The sequence below is a fragment of the Pneumocystis murina genome (genome assembly GCF_000349005.2).
Source record: "Pneumocystis murina B123 chromosome Unknown supercont1.6, whole genome shotgun sequence".
In the NCBI taxonomy this organism is placed as follows: domain Eukaryota; kingdom Fungi; phylum Ascomycota; class Pneumocystomycetes; order Pneumocystales; family Pneumocystaceae; genus Pneumocystis; species Pneumocystis murina.
The window spans coordinates 43502-61987 of NW_017802364.1; the positions used below are offsets into that span (position 1 = coordinate 43502).

Sequence of the window (18486 nt, forward strand, 5' to 3'; positions counted from 1 at the left end):
TGTATAGATATCTGTTTATCCCATCTTATATATCATTATAAATCTAAATTTGGCTTAAATATAGTTAACCATAATAGCTTAACGATACATATTTATAAGATTATATTTTACTTAAATATAGAATTTATTTGATAATTTATAAACATTTTTTATTGAGAAATGGATATTTAATTATTATGAAGAAGACTATTAGCCGACTATTAATATTTATTAGTTTTTTAATGTTATTTCATGGAGGATATTCTGTTCATGAAATTGTATCATTAATGAAATCAATTGATCAAGAAGTAAAAATTCCTATAGATGTAAAATAATTTTACTATTTTAAAACAAATAGCTGAATAATATTAGGTGATTCTTGAAGTGATTTTGTCATTAATTATTTTTTGTATTGAAAGAGTATTTTTTGCAGAAAAATTACAACCAATCAGTTATTCCAAATATATAAATGCAAAAAAAGAATCAGGAGATCTGTATACAACTGTTTTCTATTTTTTTTCATCTAATTTTTCAAGTATACATAGCATTTTAGATCATAGACCCGGGTTTATAGATATTCGTCAAAAAAGAAGAAAATATAAATCATTAAAGGAAAAACAATCGTAAGAAAAACAAGATTTATAGATGTATGTTTTTCTTTTATTCTATTAATGGTTCATTTTTTTTTAAATTAACAAAAATTTTATATTAAAAATCAAGAAAATATTATTTATATTTTAACTCAAAAACAATATTAACATATGGAAAATCTTTCTAAACATTTTCTTCTTTTATGTTTTTTAAATCATTCAGACAAAAAATTAATAGATTTTTTTACGAATTAACATTTGGTATAAAAAAATAAAATATACAAAAAGCTATATAAAATGACATCTTTGGATTTAGGAACAGATTCTTCATTGTTATTGGCAAGTAAATAATGTTTTTAAAACTCAAACGTTTTGAATAATATTTTAGCTTAACAAGTTTTTTGAAGATAAATCTTATATTGTTGGGTAAGATTATTTTTTTTTAAATTTAATCTATTTTGAAAATGATGACACATAATCGGTCCGTGTATATGAGGTGTTTGAGCCTTTGATCAGTTTTTTGAATTTTCTAATTGTCTGACTTTAAAAATAAAGTTATATATACATATCATTGATCATTTAACACATAAAAAAAATGCCTTAATTAGTATTTCTAACTCTTTGAAAGATATACTCCATCACAAGCGGATGTTTCTTTATTTTTTGAGATAAAACAATTACCTTTAGCTGATAAATATCCTAATTTGTCCCGATGGTATACTCACATCTGTTCATATACACATGAGTTTGAAAGTCTTCCTGGTGAGAGAGGAAAATCTGCTGCTTCATATTTAGGTCACATCTTTATATGTGAATCCAAAAAAGAGGAAGATGATATTGATCTTTTTGCAAGTGATGAAGATTCAGAAGCGGAAAGAATTAGGGAAGAAAGACTTGCTTTATATAAAGAAAAGAAAGCATCAAAACCGAAGATTATTGCAAAATCTATTGTTACTTTGGATGTTAAACCATGGGACGATGAAACGGACATGACAGCTTTAGAAGAGGGTGTTCGAGCTATTGAAATGGATGGTCTTGTTTGGGGTTCAGGAAAGCTTGTTCTTGTGGGTATGTTTTATTATTGGCTATTCATGAAAGACGTATTTAAGAAATTTAGGATACGGAATTCGTAAACTTCAAATTACACTTGTTGTTGAAGATGAAAAAGTTTCAATTGAAGAGCTTCAAGAACGAATTGCAGAATTGGAAGATTATGTACAGGTTAAAATGATGAATTAGTCTAAATATTCTACTGAGATTCTACAGAGTTCTGATGTTGTTGCAATGCAAAAACTTTAAAATTCTTTTTAAAAAATTAGTTAATCGTTTTGATATTAAAAATACATTTTAATTAAAGTTATATGTATACAAAAAAAGAAATGATTAAAAAACAATTATAATATTTTACATTATTTTTTACAAAAATATAACCATTTTTTCATTTTTTTAATTGTGCGTGTTCATTTGAAAACAAAAATCGTAAAACTCATGATTCTATAAAATAAATCATCTTTTAATACTTATTTTCAAATAAATAAGCCTGGTCTTAGCCATTTAGTTTATGTTATTCTTAGTAATGATAAAGCCAAGTACCAGCTCTATAATATAATAAAAAAAATATATAAATTAATTAATTCGGTAGATTCCTTCAATTCTGCTAAATATCATTTAAAATGAATCATCCCTTTTTTTCTAAAAATATATGTTTATTCAACCTTTATTCATCTATAAGAGTGTGTACCCGATTAACTCCACTCTGATCAACCAAAGCTAACGGACTTTCTTCATCAACACGTGCGAATATATCTGGACGAGTTGAGCTTTTTTCTGCCCCTACCGTTTGTAAAATATCATCCACAACATAGCGCGCCGCTTCACGTGCTGGCGTTTTCAATAGTTTCGAAGGTGGTAATGAAAATTGCTGAACCATATCAGTTTATAAAAAAATCTTACAAAATAATATACCATTGTCACTGGCGGTGACAAACCAATTGGTAAAGATGCATCCAAATCATCCTCTTCTTCTCGCGTTTCTAAATTAGCTTTTGTAAACCATGATGTAAATGCTGGAGATGATGAAGATATCGATGATTGAACAAAAGGTATATGAGGTGTTACTTGAAGACGCCATGTACTATCCAAAACACGATGTAGTAATGGATTTTCCTTCTTAATACGTGTTGCTGGTGACATAAGGGGTGTTAATGATCCACCTACCGGTGACGACGTAATAGCATCCGACGTTGTCATTGGTAAAGTAGCATGAGGTGTAGAGATATCAAGAGGTGTAGAAGTCCATGGTGTATCACCTATGACATTGGCTTCCGATGTTCCTCCAATTATTCCTTCTGTTATTCCTCCTATGTCTCCTGCATCTATACTTGTTTCTTCTAACCCTGATATTTCTTGAGATAATTCTTCATAACCCGAAAGTGAGACATTAGCACTGGTTTCAAAGAATTGTTTCCAAAACTTAAAAGATATAAAAAGAGCCCTTATAAACAAGATAATACCTTCGAATTCTCCCAGATACGCCGAGAATGCTCAGCATAGCCCTCGATAATAGGCAAAATCTTTGTCGTAACAATTCGATGGCAACGATTAAAATTAGCATCAATTTCATACAAAGCAAGTGTAATCTTCTGTTCTAAGCGTTCAAGCTCTATATTTCTTAATAAAAATATAAAGATTTATTAAAAAAACATACCTGAAAGCTCATCCATAGGTTATAAAAATTATTGTCGTCGAAGGGTTCAGAGTTAGTAGAAAATTAAAGATTAGCACTTTTTAAATATACAAGATTTGATATCTCAGAGTGTTCCAAGGGAAACCATTGGTTGAGAAAATATAGGGAAAAAGAAAATTTTGAAGTATTAATATTTAAATGAAGATGACAAGTAAATATATGTATAAATGTAAATAAATTTTATGTTTGTTTAAAAATGATTTGATAAAGATTTAAATACTTTATCAAGATTTTAATAAAGCTTTTGAGATGCCTTGAATATAAATATTGATATAAGATAAATAAATAAATACCTTTTTATAAAGGGAATGTTGAAACCGTTAATGTTTTAGATATTTGACATGAAAAAGATGAAAAATACAGGTATAATGTATTTTCTTTAGCTAATATAACCTTATAGAGTTTTGAGAAAAAACATTAAAGTCGTTTTAAACCTCGTTTACGTGTATCTATTTTTTTTTTTTCTAAAATCTTATTATCTAAATCATGATTATTTTCAGTAACAGGAATATTTTCTCGTCCTTTAGCAAAATTTTCGGAGCCAAATGAAAGATTAGAAGTTGTATTGCTATCACCTAAAGGTGTTAAAGTAGGAAAATCAGATGATAAATGTGTTCCAGTAAGCTCCATCCAAGCAATTCCAGGTTTAACAGAATGAATAGAAGTAATTAATCGTGCATGCTTAGAGAAGGATTCATAATTATCTAATAATAACCGTCCTGCTTCTTCATTCAATGCAGATTCAGGATTTGGATGAATCAAAAGACATTTAACCGTCTATTTTATTAGGAAAACTCATATTGCTCCTTTCTTACCAAAAGAATATGCGAAACATGTACAGTTGGTGACCAGTCTTTTTTCAAAATACTAACACAAACTTCTCCTTTTGAAGAGACATTTGGATGAAAAATCTTCGTGATAAAATGGCCTATTCCATTTTTTTAAGATATATTTTCTTATCCCTCTAAAATCTTACATTTTGGAGGCACTGATGGATATTCAGTACCAAATTGTAATCGTAACTTAAATGCACCGCCTTCATAAGGTGTTCCTTCTAATTATCAATTAGATATAATCCCTACAACTAGATAACACTTTCCAGGCCCGAAAATATATGCCTGAACCTCAGTAAGAGTACTATCTCCAACTTCAAGTAATCGTACTCCTTCAAGCGGTGAAGCCCAAAGTGACTGAATTTCTTTTGCAATTCTATGCGAAATCGGCCTCGGAAGTGCCTTTTAAAGTTAATTTTCCACATAAAATATAAAAATACCATTAAAAAAGGCCTGAAAAGAGAGAAAAAAGTGATAATTTTTTGCAACAAACCTTAAACGTTTGCTTGTTGTTAAGGTAAAAGTGGTAGTCATGACAACAGAAGAGGTTACCGTGACAACCACGTAAAAAGGGTTAGCTATGATAAAAAAATAACAAACATATGTATAATCATAAATCTAAATCTAAATATATTCTTTATAATATATTTATATATATTAAATAATAAAATAATTTATGATTTTAAAAAATATAAATTAAAAGCACAGTTGTTACGGCAACCCCTATATAACAACATTTCACGTGACATTGTTGTCTGCATGAGTTACGACGAATAAATTTCTAACAAAAAATTAACTCAAATAAACTAGAAAGGAGCTTTAAACAGGCGCGAATTGGCGCAAATTGCGCCTATTAAATTTTTTTAGTTGCCTAAAAGGCGTTAAAATATTTTTTAAACGGTCTAAATAGGCCCAGTGGATCAAAAGATATAACTATGTGTATTTCAAATAAGTGGATGGGGCATAAAGAAGAATTATTTTCAGTTAATTACGGAGATACTATAGCACATGTTGGGTGTAATACAATGTTAAGAGTTGAATCAAAAGTAATTAGACTTTTTTCTCCGGGTCTTACACGATATTTGCGACATATTACGGTTTTTTCAAATAATGCAGAATATCGCAAGATTCATAAGGGTGTACATTATATTCTAACACTTGTTGAGGAGACAGAAGTAGAAGCATTTAGTTTATTAATGGAGGTTCTGCATGATCCTACTACTTTTTCATGGAAAACAGAATTTCATTCGGTATTAAGAATGGCGGCAAAGTATGAGGTTTCTGAACCAATTGTCGGATTTTCTCTCGCTTATTGCATGAAATTCTATAAACAGCCTCAAGCAGATCCATTGATGTTGCTTCACGCATCTTTTTTTTGCAAAGACGACGATGTTTTTACAGATGCTTTACTTTTAGTACTTAAAAAACTTGATCTCTATAGAAACAGCAAGTCATTCAAGAAACTTCCATGTTACCTAGGTTTTCAAATCATGTCGATGTCAGAATCTTTATTTCGTGAATATACTTGTCTTTCAGATTTTTCAAACAACGATAATTGGCCTGACTGTGAAATCGAACTCTGTACTGAAAAATTTAGATATGCATGTAAAAATTTATTTGACTCATTTGCTCTTCCAGCTGTTATCTGTTGGGATGGAGACTTGCTTTCGGAATGGTACAATAAATCTGACGAAGAGATTATTGAATCAATTGGAGTATGGGAAATGCCATTTGCAGCTGATCCTGAGCATATAAGGCAGTGTCGAGATAATTGGGCTAAGGCTCTTAAATCAAATGCTAAATGGCTAAATAGAAAATTAAAAGGTCAACTTCATGATACATCAATCTCCTCTTTGTTGCAAAAATGAGATTTAAAAACTACTTTTTTCTAGAAAAACATAGAAAAATATAAAAAGGAAAATCTATTGTAATACAAATATTTGAAAAAAGAAACTATTTATTTAATAAACTCAACAAAAACTTCTCTATAAATAACAAGCTCAGGCATAAAAATATAAGACATAAAAAGTATAAAATTACATTAATCCTATTAAAGTTATGTTTCGGAGCATTATGAATTTACTTTGAATTAATGTTTGTGTTTTAAAAAATTAGATTATGTTATGACATCTTCTATACCTTTTAAAGGATAGGCAACGTATTCATAGGAACTACAAAGCCATATTATTCGTTGTTTTATTTTTTATTTATTTTTATACGCTTGATTAGATTTATTCTATTTTTACACTTTTTTCACTAGGGGTACATGTTCTTTTAAAAAAAATCATATCATCGGTATTAAAACAAACTTGTATAATATCTTGTAATATTATTAGATTCATTTGTCATTTTTGGTTTTATTAATAATAAGCTTATTATATAAGATTACAATTCATAAAACATTATCTTCTAAATATACTTGTTAGTAATACACTGTTAATAGACAGTAAATTCTTTATTTCTATACTTTTTAACATTCATTAGTATTCCAATATAAACTATCTTTATCATCTCTTAAATACTATACATATTAAAAAAATCAATTCCTTTTATAAAAATATTCTTTCATATTGTTTTCATTTATTATAAGCCACTTCCAAATTATCTTATTACTTTTTATGTATTTTTCTTATTATACTGTAATATCCAGAGATTTGTAATAAAAACGAGCGGATAAGACAAACGACCTTCTAATCACGTATTATTTATTAATAAAAAAAGTCCTTTAAAAAGGGAGAAATATCATGAATTTTTAGTATTTATTTCTTCTTATATTTAATATTCTTTTAAATGCATTGGCATTCGTTTTTTTCTCGTCCTTCAAAGTGTATTTTAAAGCAAAAATTATGGAATAAATTGATACGAAGATTAAGTGGAGAATTAATAAGAAATGAGGGAAAAACATGCAGAATAGGCGATTCCATATCGCGTAGGTCTGTAGGGACTCGGCCTATTTATCTTGACGCTCAAGCAACAACGCCGGTTGATCCACGAGTACTTGATGCTATGTTACCATATTTTACATATTTGTATGGTAATAGTCATTCGAGAACTGTGAACAATAATTATTTTTTATTCAATATTTTTGGCTAACCAAGAGATTTATAGCATGCGTATGGTTGGGAAACAGATAAAGCAGTTCAGAAAGCACGTGAGCATGTGGCAGACTTAATTGGAGCAGATCCAAAAGAAATTTTTTTTACATCAGGTGCTACGGAGTCAAATAATATGATTATCAAGGGTGTAACTCATTTTTATCGTAGCACGAAACGGCATATCATCACAGCACAGACAGAACATAAATGTGTCTTGGATTCATGTCGAGTTTTGCAAAATGAAGGATTTGATGTAACGTATTTGCCTGTGAACAAGTATGGTTTGATAAGTTTGGAGGATTTAGAGCGTGCAATTCGCCCAGATACAGTTTTGGTTAGTATTATGATGGTGAATAACGAGATTGGGGTGATTCAGCCAATTGAGGAGATTGGGAAAATTTGTAGAGATAAGAAGGTTTTTTTTCATTCAGATGCTGCACAGGCAGTAGGAAAAATACCAGTGAACGTAGACAAATGTAAAATCGATTTAATGAGTATTTCGGGGCATAAAATGTACGGGCCAAAAGGAATTGGTGCATCATATGTTAGACGTCGACCACGTGTACGAATTGAACCATTAATTAATGGTGGAGGACAAGAACGGGGATTGCGTAGTGGCACACTTGCATCTCCGTTAATTATTGGCATGGGAGAAGCTTGTCGGATTGCAAAAGAAGAACTAGAGGTAAGTTAGACACAATTTTTTTCCCCATATCTACATTAGTTCTGTATTCTATCAGTGATGAACCTTTTTTATTATTAAATATTTTATATAACTGACATTATAATGGTTTTTTTATTTATTATACATAATGGAGGTCGTGCAGGGGTTCTGAGATGGATTTTTAATTAGATTTATTTTGAAACATTTTTTTTATTTTTTTCTAACAAATTTAGTATGATTATGCACATGTAAGTCGACTTTCGAAACGGCTAATAAGTCATCTTACACAACTTGAATATGTCTATTTTAACGGAGATCCATTACGTCGTTATCCTGGATGCATTAATGCATCTTTTGCTTATATCGAAGGCGAGTCTCTTTTAATGGCATTAAAAGTATATATTTTTCATCATATATATATATTAAGAAATATGTAGGATATCGCATTAAGTAGCGGAAGCGCTTGTACATCTGCGTCCCTTGAGCCATCTTATGTTATTCGTAGTTTAGGAGTACCAGATGATATATCCCATTCATCATTGCGTTTCGGAATTGGAAGATTTACAACCGACGCAGAAATAGATTATATTTGTAATATAATAAAGGACAAGGTTAAATTTTTGAGAGAATTAAGTCCTCTCTGGGAAATGGTACAAGAAGGAATTGATCCTTCTACAATTAAATGGTCGTACCATTAACAATAAATTGAAAAATAATGTCATTATTTTAAACAATAAATAACATCAATGCTCTTGTATTGTTGTATAAATCTATTTATAATTAGCCTTAATTTTATCCAAAAGACATTGCAATATTTGTGCTTGAAAATCAATATATATGTATTTACAAAATTAAGAAATGTTACAATGAAATTTCAAAGTTTGAAAGAAAATAAAAAATGAATATGTTTATATCAATCTAGGTTTAGAGGTACTGTGCTTCCACCTTGTCTTCCACTTCTAAATATTTTTTGTTCACCAGAAAAAGTGCGTGGTGCTGGAAATTCGTCTTCATCTTTAAATCTCCAACGAGAATCATCAACTAAAACGCTATTAAAACAACATATATATATATAATGAACTGCTTCACTCATAATATTTATATTACTTGGCTTAATACCAGGTCCTGTATAAAGTTTATTAAAATTCAAAGACACATAAGACTTATTTTGTCTTGAAAGAGAGCCCTGAGAAGATAACACTGAAGATGATCGATAGATATATGTTTCTTTTGAAGTATTTGCTGCCATTGATGATGATAAGTGGGGTGGTGGAGGTGGTGGAGGTGGTGGAGGTGGTGGCCTCGTACTTGTTTTGTTCACTGCAATAGATGATGGAATTGGTGGAGGCGGAGGAGCAGTCGATGGAGTCGATAATGAAACATTGCGTGTTGGTGGAGGAGGCGGAGGCGGAGGTGGAGGTGGAGGAGGCGGTGGCGCTAACGGTGGTATTATTGAAGAACCCTGAACATCGGTCTTTTTTGATACTGACATAGAAATAGTTCTTGGAATAGGAGGTGGAAGGCAAATAGGTCGTGTTAAAACAGTAGATGATGTTTTCTTATATGTTGTTTTTTGTGAATCAGATACAGATCTAGAGGAAGTACTATTGTTTCTTAATAAGGAAGTTTGAACAGCATTTGATTCCCTTTTAGAAGAAGATTGCATGTTTTTTGAATTAGCTGCATTTTCAATATGTATAGCTTTGATATGTCTGAATTTAATCATCAATTTTAAAAAATATTAATTACCTCCTGTATTGACACCTCCTTCTCGATGCTTTAACTTCGGTGCACCATCTTGAAACAACTCCGGTAGCTTTTGAACAAAAGATGGAGGTTCTGAGTGATTGGATGAAGATTTAGATGAGTTTGACATCGTTGATGCTACTCTATTTGATATTTCATATGAAACAACTTTTTCTATGACAAAGATAAATAATACTATAAGAACAAGATGCTTTACTTATAATAGGCGCGCTTCTATCGTTTGTTATCGTCTTTTTAAGTACTTTACCTAATTTTTTTCTTAATAAACATTTTAAAATTAGATATAATATACCTTTTTGAATCTGAATCAAAAGAGCATCCATATTTTGGTTATCTATTAATGATTTTTCATTTCTATTAGAAATAAGATCATAAAAATGCCTTTTTTAACATCATATTTACTTATTTGAAAATGAGTTATGAGAAATAGGTTTTGCAAGCTGCGAGCTCATTCTTCCAAAATAAAGGCAATAAATTGGTAGGAAATAGAACTTTTATCAGATAAATTTCTTTATAAAGCAAAAATAAGATTTAACCAAAAAGAATAATGTTTTATTCAGTTTTACTCCAAAATATCTATTTTTTGTGCGTTTTTTTTGATGAAGTCTTTAAAGCCCTGTCAAAGAGAAACCATAGTCATATAAATATAACAGTTCAGCTAAATTATCTAATATTTTATTAATTTTTATAAAGATAGACGTTTGTTACATACGTTGACAAACACTTGTGCACGTGAAAAGAGACGTCGAAAAAAAGTAGAGAGTGGTCAAGGGAAAAAAGTCAAAGTTAGAGATGTAATATGAAAAAATAAAGAGGATATTCTTAATTCTGACGAAAAATAGAGGTGTCATTGTTTTTTCCGTTTTTTTTTTTTGCGTGTAAATAGGAAATAAGAAGGTAGATCATTGATTGATTGACGATTGATCTTTTTTCTCCTTTTTTTTCAGAAAAAAACATAAAAGTTATATATTTTTCATGAGTGCTCTTCAAGCATTTGTCGATCGTATGCTTTTTGGGTCAAATATTTATTAAAATGTATTAATAATTGGTTATTAGAACAAGTGGTAATTGTCACTTCAGATGGTCGAGTTTTGACAGGATATTTAACGGGATTTGATCAAACCATTAATCTTATTCTTTCTCAAGTAGATGAAAAGTTATTTTCTATGGAAGGGACGCAAATAACTAAGGTTGATGGGATTTATTTGGTTCGTGGAGATAATATGTAAGTATTTACAAAATCTACGAATACAATTATAAGATATATATTGAAATATCGAGATATTGTCTAACAAAAACATTTAGTGCAGTTATAGGTCTAATTGATCATGAAATTCATGATCAAATTGATTGGACTCAAGTAAAAGCAGAAGGAATTAAACCAACAAAAATATATTAATATATTCATATGAAGAATCAAAGAAAAATAGTATATATATACATAACATGATGTAACATTAATTATTTATTTCTTTTTAATTTTTATTGGTTTTACTAAAACAATCTAACATTATTTTTAACAATTATTCTATCATTTGTTGAGTCACTCATATATATGATGTTATTTCTAAATTATTATGCAATAATCCCTGTTTTAACCATTAAATCTATTAAATCACGCAATGGTTCAACATCATGTTTATCTAAGAGTTCAAATTCTTTTCCAAAAGATATAAAATGCGCAAAAAAGCTATTCCAATGTGCTTCTAGAGATAAATGAAGAATTTTGTCAAAATGAGAATAATAAATATGTGCAAAAATTCGAAATAGCTGTTTATATATTGATTTTACGATAATGAAAAAGTTAGAAGGGAATCTATGGCCTATCACATAAAACTAAATATGTCTGCTATTATAAAACAATTTACCAGCTTTTGTTGGAAAAACATTTTCATCACTTAATCGGTTATTTACCCATGCTAATACACAATCAATATATTGAGGTGCTGATAACTGTATTTGTTTTCGATTCCCATCAAGCCACATATAATTCACGCTATAGTCATGTATATTAGTCAAGTATATCTTACTTTTATTCTTCTATACCTTGAGCTTGCAGACATAGACGGGCAATTTTGTGGCGTACAAAACTCTGCAAAAACACCATAGAATTGATTCAAATATGTAAAAAACTCAAACACTATCCAATGTTAATTGCCAAAAACATAACAATTTGATTAAATTCGGCCATAATATTTAGATAAAACATAGTCAAGTTTATATTATAAACTTTTTTCGTCTTACCATTTAATGCAAGCCATTCATTCAAATCTACATATTTTGGAAGCGCTACAATTGTTGCAAAACTTCCCTTAACTAATGCTGTCTTTACAAATGGCTGATATAGAAATAATTTACGATGATCTTGTTGAGAATTTTGTGTATATGTCGTAATAGATGATTTTTTAAGACGGGAGTATTTACCAATTTTTCTATAAAAACTTCAGCTAAAAAATTTAAATTAAAAAAAATAGACCCAAAGCTATTAAAGAAGCTCATTTATAACTAAAAAAAATACCAATTTTATTATATTTTTCAATAAAAACTTGGTAAATCTAGCCTATTATATTTTTATAGTGTCGAGATTAAATAATCTAGTCATCTAGTTGCTAAGGTAACTTACATCAGATCTCTAATAAATATTTTTTCCTCAAAAAAACTTTCTATTAAGGCTCTATTTTACTATTTTTCTATTAGCTATGGAAGGTAAATGAGGATTAATATGTATATATTTTTTTTAATTTTATTTCCTATTTTAAAGGACATTCTGATGAAAAAATAAAAGTAAATGAATCTATTATAGAAGAAACAAAGAAAGAAGCAGAAAAAGAAGAGATAAATGAAGAAAAACCATTGTACTTTGAGAGGTTGATTGCGGATTTAGAAGATTTTCCAGAGGAAGAATTGAAAGAGGGTTTGGGCAATGAATCAGATGATTTATTTGGAGATGATACCAGTGAAAGTGAAAAAGAGGCAAAAGAAGGGTTTGAAGGGTTCCAAAGGAAGATATTATATTTTCAAAGATTAATAAAATTAGTAAAATAAAAAAGATAGAGGAAACTCAAGAAAAATTGGAAGATTTTGAATATCAAGAAGCAAGACGTGTTTTAGAAAGTACTCTTTCAAATTATGCAGCGCCAGAATCTACAGATGGAGAGGTTTTTATTCTATAAATAAGTGTTTTTATGGTAATGGATTAGCTATATTATATTAAAATGCCGAATTTTTTAACGGTAGTTGAAAAACCGTTTGATTCAAATTCATATTTAGAAGAAGCATGTTCAGAATATGAAGAAACTACGGTTAATTCGTATGATAATTATCAAAGAATTAGATTAAGGATTGAGAATACAATTCGGTGGAGATATGTTAAAAATAGTGATGGAACTTATGTAAAATTGGATATTTATTTTTTGCTTTTATTTACCTATATATAGTCTAAAGAATCTAACGCGCGTTTTTTAAAATGGTCAGATGGATCATTATCATTACTTTTGGGATCAGAATTATTTTCTGTAGTAATAAAAAACAGTATTTCGGATTATATGTATTTGAGTATTTCTCATGAAACTCAAAGTCTTCTTATGTCTAGAAAACGATTTACAAAAAACATGACATTTTTACCAATTGATACACGAAGTTCAACACATAAAAGGTTAACAGAAGCCATTCTTCGAGGAAATATGAAAAAATCTAGTATTATTGAATTTATTAATATAGAAGATCCAGAAAAAGTTAAGCGAGAAGCAGAAAGAGTAAATCTACAAAATTATTAATGTATTGTGCGGCTTATTTTTATAAATAGATTGAAGAGGAAAAAATTAGATTTCGTCGCCGTTTGGAATCAAAACGTCGTGCTAGAAATGCTAGATATAACGAAAGTCCTATTTTAACAATTGAAGGTTTAGAAGCAGAAGAAACAAATGATCGATTTTCTGGCATATATACTAAAGATGATAACTATGATGATGACGATGATGGATTTATTGTAGATGATGAAAGCGACGAAGCAGAGCGAGCAGAAAGATTACGTAGAGTTAAAGAAGAAGGCATAAAGATGTATAAAAGACAACAAACGTCTTTGACTAACGAGAATGATCAAAATGAGAAAAAAGATACGAACGTTCATTGGCTACTAAATGAACAAGATAGGAATCTAGACGATACTGATTACATGAAAGAAATTGATCTAGATGATAATATTATAGGAAAAGCCGGCAAACGACGGAGAATTGTAGACGAACTTAGTGGAGACGAACTAACACCTGTTGCAAAAGAGATAAAAAATGGCGAATAAGTATAATATAATCCAATTTTTTCAAAATATTTAATCTACGATACTTATGGGTATAATTTTTACATAACTGTCAAAAAAATAATTTAAAGAAATCAATAAGTTCAGAATGTTCGGTTTGATCTTTTATCACCTCAAAAGATTTTAAGGCAGATCAAGACATTCCGTATTATTCTCGGCGTCGGGAACGACAGGCAATGCAACAATCGCAATTTGACTGTAACTTGGTCCATAAAGACTGACACCGTCAGGCTATTCTGTATAATACAGAAAACTCCCTTGCTCTACAATAATTACTTATATTATAGCAGTCTAAGAATCAACTTACGATGAATATCGAATTATTTGTACTCGTCACCTTTTTATAGGATTTTGACGAGTTTTAAACTCCGACATTCGATTTATATTATATCATTTAATCTATTTATTGGAATTTAATAATATATATATATATATCGGACTATATAAAATCAACCCTCGCAAAAGTATTCCATGTCTCATTTATATATATTTTCTAAGCGTATTTAAGTCTAAAAATCGGTTTTAATATATTATAATATTTATTTGAGAAATTTTATATATTTGAGTTATTTTATATATTAAAATTCATAAGCGAATATTTCATCGTATTATAATGCTTATCAAGAAATTTATCAGAAATTAAGAATAATTAAGATCAATTGGTATAAAAATTGGCATAGAGAATCATAATTTTAAAGGAAAATCTCTCAATAATAACGAAATTATTGAGATATATGCTAATTTGTTTTATGTAGGTCTTTTTTTGTTTTTTATAGGTATTTTTAATTTACTAATATAACGCATATAGCTTGATAAAATATTGTTAAAAAAAGAATTTTCACGCATATATAAATGCTTTGAATTTAAAAAGGCCATTTTATTGCCTATTCATTCTTTTTTTACTAAGAATAGGGGATTTTTTGTCTTTATTGATCTTTCACAAATCAAAAGATATACTTCGATTGATCTATAATTAAAGAATTTTGTACACCATTTAAAGTTTGGAAAACGCTTTTAGTGTTGAGTAAGGAAGTTTATATTATCGGCATTGAATATGCCGCATTTTCTTAATATTATATGTCACCCAGATCTTATCGAGACGATTGCAGAATATATGCATTTTATCGATCTGGTTTCTTTATCTTGCGTTTGTAGAACAGCGCGATATGTTATTTATGATAATGATCGATGTTGGCGAATGATTGATCTTAGCTATACTAAAGGCAGTATCCTTGAACGGTATCAAAATGCAAAAGAAACACATTTAGCGACTTTTAAAACGATACAATCACTTTTTCGACGTAGTAATATTCCATTAAAATATTTAACGGTGATTATATTAGATTTTTCAGCAATTCAATATCCAGCTGTTCGATTTATTATTTTACAAGCAGGTTTAGGACGATTAAGAAAGATTAGTCTTCGACATTGTCGATTTATATCTCTTAAAGATCTAAATAGCATTCTTATGGCACTTCAAAGAGTCTGGTCGGGTGAAGAAAGTTATTATAAACAATCCTCTTCATTAGCAATTACTCCATATGTTCTTAAAGAATTAAGAGTTCGTTATATGAAAGGGTTGCCGAAGTATGCAAAAGATCTTTATTATAATTATAGTCAATATAATCTTTTATATATATTTAGAGAAATTGCAAAGCTCTTACGACTAGAGACAGACGTGGAAACGTGTTCAATGAATTATCCGAATGATTTGTTGCATAATAGAGAAATATGTATAGATTATTGGAATGATCATGAACGGGTAGATTATAATATATATTATTCTGCAGGAGATTTTTTCTTTAATTTAAGTAAAGCATATAGAAAATGTGATATTCATTCGGAGATTGCAAATTATAAATTCTGTGGGATTTGTCTTCAAAGTTCTCAGTGTGCTAAATGTGGTGAAAGCGTATGTCCTCTTTGTCAAGGTGTAAATCAGTGTAATTTATTTTATTTGAATATTCGAGGGCAAGACTCAAATAAACATGCGCCATTGAAAGTTGGATTTTGTCAACAATGTGGTATATTATGTAAGAATTGCAGAAATAGCGACATTTTCAATTGTTTAATTTGTTTGGTACCTTATTGCACAATTCACATGTCTTCTAAAGTTAAATATTACTGTGAAATTGGTGGTGAAGGTGTTTGTAATAAATGTGTTTTTAAAAAACCTTGGCTTGGACAGTGTTTTGGCGGATGTGGACGCATTATGTGTAGAAAAGAAGTAGCAGGAAAATGTTTTAAATGCCATGAAAATATTTGTTGGCAGTGTATAAAATTATCAATGCCTCTTAAATCATCGTTTATGAAAACATCTGTTACGGATAATTCTTCAACATCTTCAGATCTTTATAATACTTCACAAGATAGTAACGCTATTATTTTTAGAGAAGGCATGTTAAAAACAATTTGTATTTCATGCAAAGTATTAGTTCATATGAGGAAACGCAAATTAGAATCTCGAAAGTTTTGCATGATTTATGGACTAAAGGCTAAACGATTTACTAAGCATATGGGTAGAAGAAGACTAGCATTAAAATTATATCAATATTCAATAAAACGAATGCAATTTTGGACTAAAAAATCGTTAACTTTACATCGTAATAATCAAAATAATTTAAATAAAGTTGAGCTTTCTCCGATAGAGTATAATATGAATTTTACGCAAATTTCAACAATACCTTCCCACTATCTTAAATTTACTAATGTAATAAAAGTTGCAATTAACGAGGAATTGGAAAATGGCATAAGCAAAAAAGAGTTGGCTGATTTAATCATTAGAATGACTAATAATATATTAACTAACTAAAAATCTTGCTTGATATTTATTATCATATGATTTAAAACTATTAAATATATCCAATACCTATTTATAATAATAAAAGAATTAACCTCATAATTCACTCGAATATTAGATAATAAATTTTATCATTTCTTAACCCAAATTTCAATATTAATAAATTTATATTTTTCAAAAACCCACGATCCAACCAGGAGTCGAACCTGGAGTCTCATGATCCGTAGTCATGCGCCTTAACCATTGGGCCATTGGACCTAATAAGGTGCGGTATCACTAAGTCATTCATAAAACATTATTTTTAAAATAAATATTTGAAATATATTTTTTATTTATATTTAATAAATAAATATATTATTTATATTTTAATTTTTTTTTATATTATATTTTATTTTTATAGACATTTCGTACTTTATAATTTATAAATATATTATACGTAGATAATTTTACCCTTTTCTTAACTATATACCTTATATATATCTCTTTGTTTTATGTATGTATACTCATTGATATTTCTTATACTTTTTTAAGGTTCAATATAATTTTAATTATATTGAACTTTAAAAAAGTGACCGTCTTAATTTTTTTACTTTTCGATTAAAAAAATATTTTTAAAAAAATGAGGTAAAACAATTGAAAAAAAACATAAAGCAGTGAATTATAACATTATATTTGAATATGAAGTTCGATATATAAGTTTTTTGAAATATAAGTTGATTTATTAAGATATATTGATTTTTGTACAAAAGTATATTCATTAAATAATAATTTATATTTTATATTTTATAGCTGCTTTTTATCTTTTTTCAATACTTTTGATTTTCTTTTATATTTTTAACTTTTTATCTAGTAAAGTTAGTGCTTTAGCTATTCATGAAAATGTTCGAAATTTATTGCATGCTTCACAAGAACATAAACGCGGGTAAATCTTATATTTTTATTTTTTTTATTATTTTAAGTGTTTGAGTTTTCTTGAAACAGTTGAGCTTCAAATTGGGTTAAAAAATTATGATCCACAACGAGATAAGCGTTTTTCAGGAACCGTTAAGCTTCCTCATGTTCCACGTCGATTAAATATTTGTCTTTTGGCAGATGCATATGACTTAGATCGGGCTAAAGAATTAGGAGTTGATGCACTTTCTGTTGATGACCTTAAAAAACTTAATAAACAAAAAAAACTTGTTAAAAAACTCGCTAAAAAATATGATGCTTTTATATCTAGTGATTCTTTAATTAAACAGATTCCTCGGCTTCTTGGTCCAGGACTATCTAAAGGTAAACATATATTACACTTATTGTGTAATATTATTACTAAAACAGATTTTTAATGCTTTTGTAGTGGGAAAATTCCCAACACCTTTATCTCACACAGATGATCTTAGTACTAAATTAACAGAAGTTGAAGCGACTATTAAATTTCAACTTAAGAGTCAGTTATTTTATAAATATTTAGTTAAATTTTAATAAATACAGAGGTCTTATGTCTTGGTGTTGCAGTTGGAAATGTTCAATTAACAGAAGATCAATTGGTTGCAAATATTATGCTTTCTATTAATTTCCTTGTATCTCTTCTTAAAAAAGCTTGGCAGGTAAAATGAATTTATATATTTATATATATGTTGAAAAGAATAGAATGTAGGTTCACTTGTAATTAAATCGACAATGGGGCGTCCCTATCGATTATATTAAATAAAAAA

The 18486-nt window shown here is 28.8% G+C and overlaps 14 protein-coding genes and 1 non-coding gene across 15 annotated transcripts; 10 read left to right on the top strand and 5 right to left on the bottom strand.

The window, feature by feature from the left end:
• Positions 1-221: 221 nt before the first annotated feature.
• Positions 222-638, top strand: PNEG_01125 (hypothetical protein; the record flags this gene model as incomplete). Its single annotated transcript, XM_007874849.1, has 3 exons — positions 222-305; positions 352-473; positions 516-638. The coding sequence occupies 3 exons, from the start codon at positions 222-224 to the stop codon at positions 604-606; spliced, it is 297 nt and encodes a 98-aa protein (XP_007873040.1). The 3' UTR covers positions 607-638.
• Positions 639-1033: 395 nt separating this feature from the next.
• On the top strand, positions 1034-1868 carry PNEG_01126 (hypothetical protein; the record flags this gene model as incomplete). The annotated part of the gene is made up of 4 exons (XM_007874850.1): positions 1034-1056; positions 1198-1637; positions 1687-1790; positions 1836-1868. The coding sequence occupies 4 exons, from the start codon at positions 1034-1036 to the stop codon at positions 1866-1868; spliced, it is 600 nt and encodes a 199-aa protein (XP_007873041.1).
• Positions 1869-2286: 418 nt separating this feature from the next.
• PNEG_01127 (hypothetical protein) lies at positions 2287-3304 on the bottom strand (the record flags this gene model as incomplete). Its single annotated transcript, XM_007874851.1, has 4 exons — positions 3277-3304; positions 3083-3231; positions 2535-3041; positions 2287-2490 (listed from the first exon to the last, which is right to left on the bottom strand). The coding sequence occupies exons 1-4, from the start codon at positions 3290-3292 to the stop codon at positions 2287-2289; spliced, it is 876 nt and encodes a 291-aa protein (XP_007873042.1). The 5' UTR covers positions 3293-3304.
• A 428-nt stretch (positions 3305-3732) lies between these two features.
• Positions 3733-4591, bottom strand: PNEG_01128 (hypothetical protein; the record flags this gene model as incomplete). The annotated part of the gene is made up of 5 exons (XM_007874852.1): positions 3733-4092; positions 4131-4243; positions 4292-4351; positions 4409-4550; positions 4589-4591. 5 exons carry the CDS (start codon positions 4589-4591, stop codon positions 3733-3735), a joined length of 678 nt encoding a protein of 225 aa, XP_007873043.1.
• A 477-nt stretch (positions 4592-5068) lies between these two features.
• On the top strand, positions 5069-6202 carry PNEG_01129 (hypothetical protein). The gene has a single exon (XM_007874853.1). The coding sequence runs from the start codon at positions 5084-5086 to the stop codon at positions 6014-6016; it is 933 nt and encodes a 310-aa protein (XP_007873044.1). The 5' UTR covers positions 5069-5083; the 3' UTR covers positions 6017-6202.
• Positions 6203-6938: 736 nt separating this feature from the next.
• On the top strand, positions 6939-8687 carry PNEG_01130 (cysteine desulfurase, mitochondrial; the record flags this gene model as incomplete). The annotated part of the gene is made up of 4 exons (XM_007874854.1): positions 6939-7202; positions 7257-7928; positions 8141-8302; positions 8345-8687. The coding sequence occupies 4 exons, from the start codon at positions 6939-6941 to the stop codon at positions 8603-8605; spliced, it is 1359 nt and encodes a 452-aa protein (XP_007873045.1). The 3' UTR covers positions 8606-8687.
• Positions 8688-8721: 34 nt separating this feature from the next.
• PNEG_01131 (hypothetical protein) lies at positions 8722-10126 on the bottom strand (the record flags this gene model as incomplete). Its single annotated transcript, XM_007874855.1, has 6 exons — positions 8722-8948; positions 8997-9608; positions 9657-9827; positions 9871-9921; positions 9967-10028; positions 10077-10126. 6 exons carry the CDS (start codon positions 10124-10126, stop codon positions 8821-8823), a joined length of 1074 nt encoding a protein of 357 aa, XP_007873046.1. The 3' UTR covers positions 8722-8820.
• A 95-nt stretch (positions 10127-10221) lies between these two features.
• PNEG_04279 (hypothetical protein) lies at positions 10222-10516 on the top strand (the record flags this gene model as incomplete). The annotated part of the gene is made up of 3 exons (XM_019757800.1): positions 10222-10309; positions 10368-10468; positions 10490-10516. The coding sequence occupies 3 exons, from the start codon at positions 10222-10224 to the stop codon at positions 10514-10516; spliced, it is 216 nt and encodes a 71-aa protein (XP_019613382.1).
• Positions 10517-10649: 133 nt separating this feature from the next.
• On the top strand, positions 10650-11073 carry PNEG_01132 (hypothetical protein; the record flags this gene model as incomplete). The annotated part of the gene is made up of 3 exons (XM_007874856.1): positions 10650-10677; positions 10731-10899; positions 10980-11073. 3 exons carry the CDS (start codon positions 10650-10652, stop codon positions 11071-11073), a joined length of 291 nt encoding a protein of 96 aa, XP_007873047.1.
• Positions 11074-11249: 176 nt separating this feature from the next.
• On the bottom strand, positions 11250-12173 carry PNEG_01133 (hypothetical protein; the record flags this gene model as incomplete). The annotated part of the gene is made up of 5 exons (XM_007874857.1): positions 11250-11497; positions 11543-11670; positions 11721-11814; positions 11919-12106; positions 12151-12173. 5 exons carry the CDS (start codon positions 12171-12173, stop codon positions 11250-11252), a joined length of 681 nt encoding a protein of 226 aa, XP_007873048.1.
• Positions 12174-12305: 132 nt separating this feature from the next.
• On the top strand, positions 12306-13978 carry PNEG_01134 (hypothetical protein). Its single transcript, XM_007874858.1, has 6 exons — positions 12306-12380; positions 12436-12667; positions 12712-12832; positions 12875-13066; positions 13112-13429; positions 13480-13978. The coding sequence occupies exons 1-6, from the start codon at positions 12374-12376 to the stop codon at positions 13969-13971; spliced, it is 1362 nt and encodes a 453-aa protein (XP_007873049.1). The 5' UTR covers positions 12306-12373; the 3' UTR covers positions 13972-13978.
• Positions 13979-14460: 482 nt separating this feature from the next.
• PNEG_04280 (hypothetical protein) lies at positions 14461-14962 on the top strand (the record flags this gene model as incomplete). The annotated part of the gene is made up of 4 exons (XM_019757801.1): positions 14461-14488; positions 14582-14594; positions 14644-14740; positions 14861-14962. 4 exons carry the CDS (start codon positions 14461-14463, stop codon positions 14960-14962), a joined length of 240 nt encoding a protein of 79 aa, XP_019613383.1.
• PNEG_01135 (hypothetical protein) lies at positions 14923-16885 on the top strand. Its single transcript, XM_007874859.1, has one exon. It carries the CDS (start codon positions 15044-15046, stop codon positions 16799-16801), a length of 1758 nt encoding a protein of 585 aa, XP_007873050.1. The 5' UTR covers positions 14923-15043; the 3' UTR covers positions 16802-16885.
• Positions 16886-16974: 89 nt separating this feature from the next.
• Positions 16975-17047, bottom strand: PNEG_05018. Its single transcript has one exon. It is a non-coding gene; the product is annotated as a tRNA-Arg (tRNA).
• Positions 17048-17359: 312 nt separating this feature from the next.
• Positions 17360-18478, top strand: PNEG_01137 (60S ribosomal protein L1-A; the record flags this gene model as incomplete). The annotated part of the gene is made up of 6 exons (XM_007874860.1): positions 17360-17413; positions 17640-17711; positions 17757-18064; positions 18129-18218; positions 18263-18378; positions 18422-18478. Exons 1-6 carry the CDS (start codon positions 17409-17411, stop codon positions 18476-18478), a joined length of 648 nt encoding a protein of 215 aa, XP_007873051.1. The 5' UTR covers positions 17360-17408.
• Positions 18479-18486: the final 8 nt, after the last annotated feature.

Coding starts and splice junctions, on each gene's coding strand:
- PNEG_01135 (XM_007874859.1), top strand. CDS start 15,044: ATGCCGCATTTTCTTAATATTATATGTCACCCAGATCTTATCGAGACG.
- PNEG_01134 (XM_007874858.1), top strand. Junction 12,668..12,711: donor GCAAAAGAAGGGTTTGAAGG/GTTCCAAAGGAA, acceptor TAATAAAATTAG/TAAAATAAAAAAGATAGAGG. Junction 13,430..13,479: donor TTAAGCGAGAAGCAGAAAGA/GTAAATCTACAA, acceptor TTTTATAAATAG/ATTGAAGAGGAAAAAATTAG.
- PNEG_01129 (XM_007874853.1), top strand. CDS start 5,084: ATGTGTATTTCAAATAAGTGGATGGGGCATAAAGAAGAATTATTTTCA.